At 66.9% G+C, this 1,590-nt stretch overlaps 1 protein-coding gene across 2 annotated transcripts in view; it reads right to left on the bottom strand.

The window, feature by feature from the left end:
- TSPAN4 (tetraspanin 4) overlaps positions 1-1,590 on the bottom strand; it is a 10,167-nt gene that overhangs the window by 656 nt on the left and 7,921 nt on the right. For both annotated transcript variants that reach the window (XM_006761364.2, XM_015562410.1), the window contains 4 exons: positions 1,391-1,465; positions 920-1,021; positions 674-805; positions 482-565 (listed from right to left, as the gene is read on the bottom strand). In XM_006761364.2, coding sequence (XP_006761427.1) covers positions 482-565; positions 674-805; positions 920-1,021; positions 1,391-1,465 — 393 coding nt within the window. The remainder of the gene's footprint in view (positions 1-481; positions 566-673; positions 806-919; positions 1,022-1,390; positions 1,466-1,590) is intronic.

Genomic DNA, 1,590 nt, shown 5'->3' with positions numbered 1-1,590 from the left:
GCCCAGGCCCGCCTCTCCCTGGCATGGCCAGCCTGGGCTCTGCAGGCGGCCTCAGGGCCAGCGCCCACCTGCCGGCCCCAGCACCCTGCCCCTTGCCCATTCATCCAACTGTGATCGTCACTTCCGCATGTTCATCGGCTCTGGCTTCGACCCAGGAACGGTGGCTGCCCTGATGACCAAGGTTACTGACACGGCTTAGCCCCCAGATGCAGACACTCAGGATTCCACGGAACCAGGGGTAGAGCCCCAGCTGGACCTGCCGTCAGGGCCTGGGCAGCCCTGTGAGCACCACCCGCTGGGCAGGGGCTGCAGGAACAGGGCTGGGAGTGCCCAGGGTCCTCACACAGGCGTCCAGGCTGCACCTCCTCCACTTCGCTCATGGAGGCTCCCTGTCCACCCGCACGGACCCACCTCCTCCTGGGGACGGGGCTCCACGGGGGCAGGGCATCTGCGGCTTTGTTCCCTGGGGCGCCCTCCATACCTGCACCAGCGCCGTGCACAGCCCAAAGACGCCCACGGCCAGCAGGTTCTCCTGGAGCCACATCTTCACCGTCTCGTAGCACGGCTGGAGAAAGGGGGGGAGGTGTCACCGTGCGCACTGCTGCGAGGCTGGCCCTCTACCCACAGGTCCTGGGGCCAAACCAGCAGACAGACGGGACGGGCGCGGGCTCACCGCCTTCCACCAGGTGCCGGGGGCATGCAGCCCGCAGCTCTCACTGAACTCCAGGCAGCAGGAGTCGGGCACGCGCGTGGCATTGTACACCTCGAACCAGTCCGTGTAGTTGGAGACACCGCAGCAGCGGAACTGCAGGAGGCACCAGGCGGGATCTCGCTGAGGGGCCCACACCGCACATCCCGCCCACAGGTCCAGCCACGCCCCACCCGCCAGGCCTCCTGCCCCACAGCCGGGCCCCCTCACGTCGGTCTGGATGATGCTCCAGGCGTTGGTGAGCCCCACATTGCCCGGGGTGCCGTACAGGTGCAGGCCCTTCTTCAGATCGCGCTGCGCATACCTGTCGATCTGCAGGGGCCGTGTGGTCAGCGGGGCCTCCCTGTGCAGCACAGGCCTTTGTTCTGCCGTGTCCGGCCCCTGGGTGCTGAGCACTGGATTAGAGTCGGACACAGCAGCCCGAGCTCAGCTGGACATACAGACAGGTACACAGACTCCGAGCTGGGTGCCCAGCGGTCAGCACACACACCATGCCATCGGCTGAGGGGCCTTGCGGCTCCAACACCCCGAGCAAGGAGCACACCAGGCTCCGTCCCTAAGACCCTCCAGGAAAGGAGGGCGTCTGTGGTGCCAGGAAAAAGGACGTGGTCCCCAAAGAGCCGGAGCCAGCTGAGCGCCCACGCATACGGAGCCCCAGGAGCTGGTGGCCGAGGGGCTGACCTTGTCGGTGTAGGCGAAGAAGAGGACGGTGACAGTGACCTCCAGCAGGAACACCAGCAGCAGCAACACGAAGAACTGCAGGGGGTGGGGGGACACAGGCTCAGCACCCCGGCCCTCCGGCCCAGCCTGGCCACCACCCCGGGAACAGACACGTGTGAGAGCCGGACTGACATGAACAGACGACCACGGGAACAAGTGGG

Source organism: Myotis davidii, unplaced genomic scaffold (assembly GCF_000327345.1).
Source record: "Myotis davidii unplaced genomic scaffold, ASM32734v1 scaffold3578, whole genome shotgun sequence".
NCBI lineage: Eukaryota > Metazoa > Chordata > Mammalia > Chiroptera > Vespertilionidae > Myotis > Myotis davidii.
Note: the sequence above shows the minus strand (reverse complement) of the source record. Positions and strands in the feature narration are given on the sequence as shown.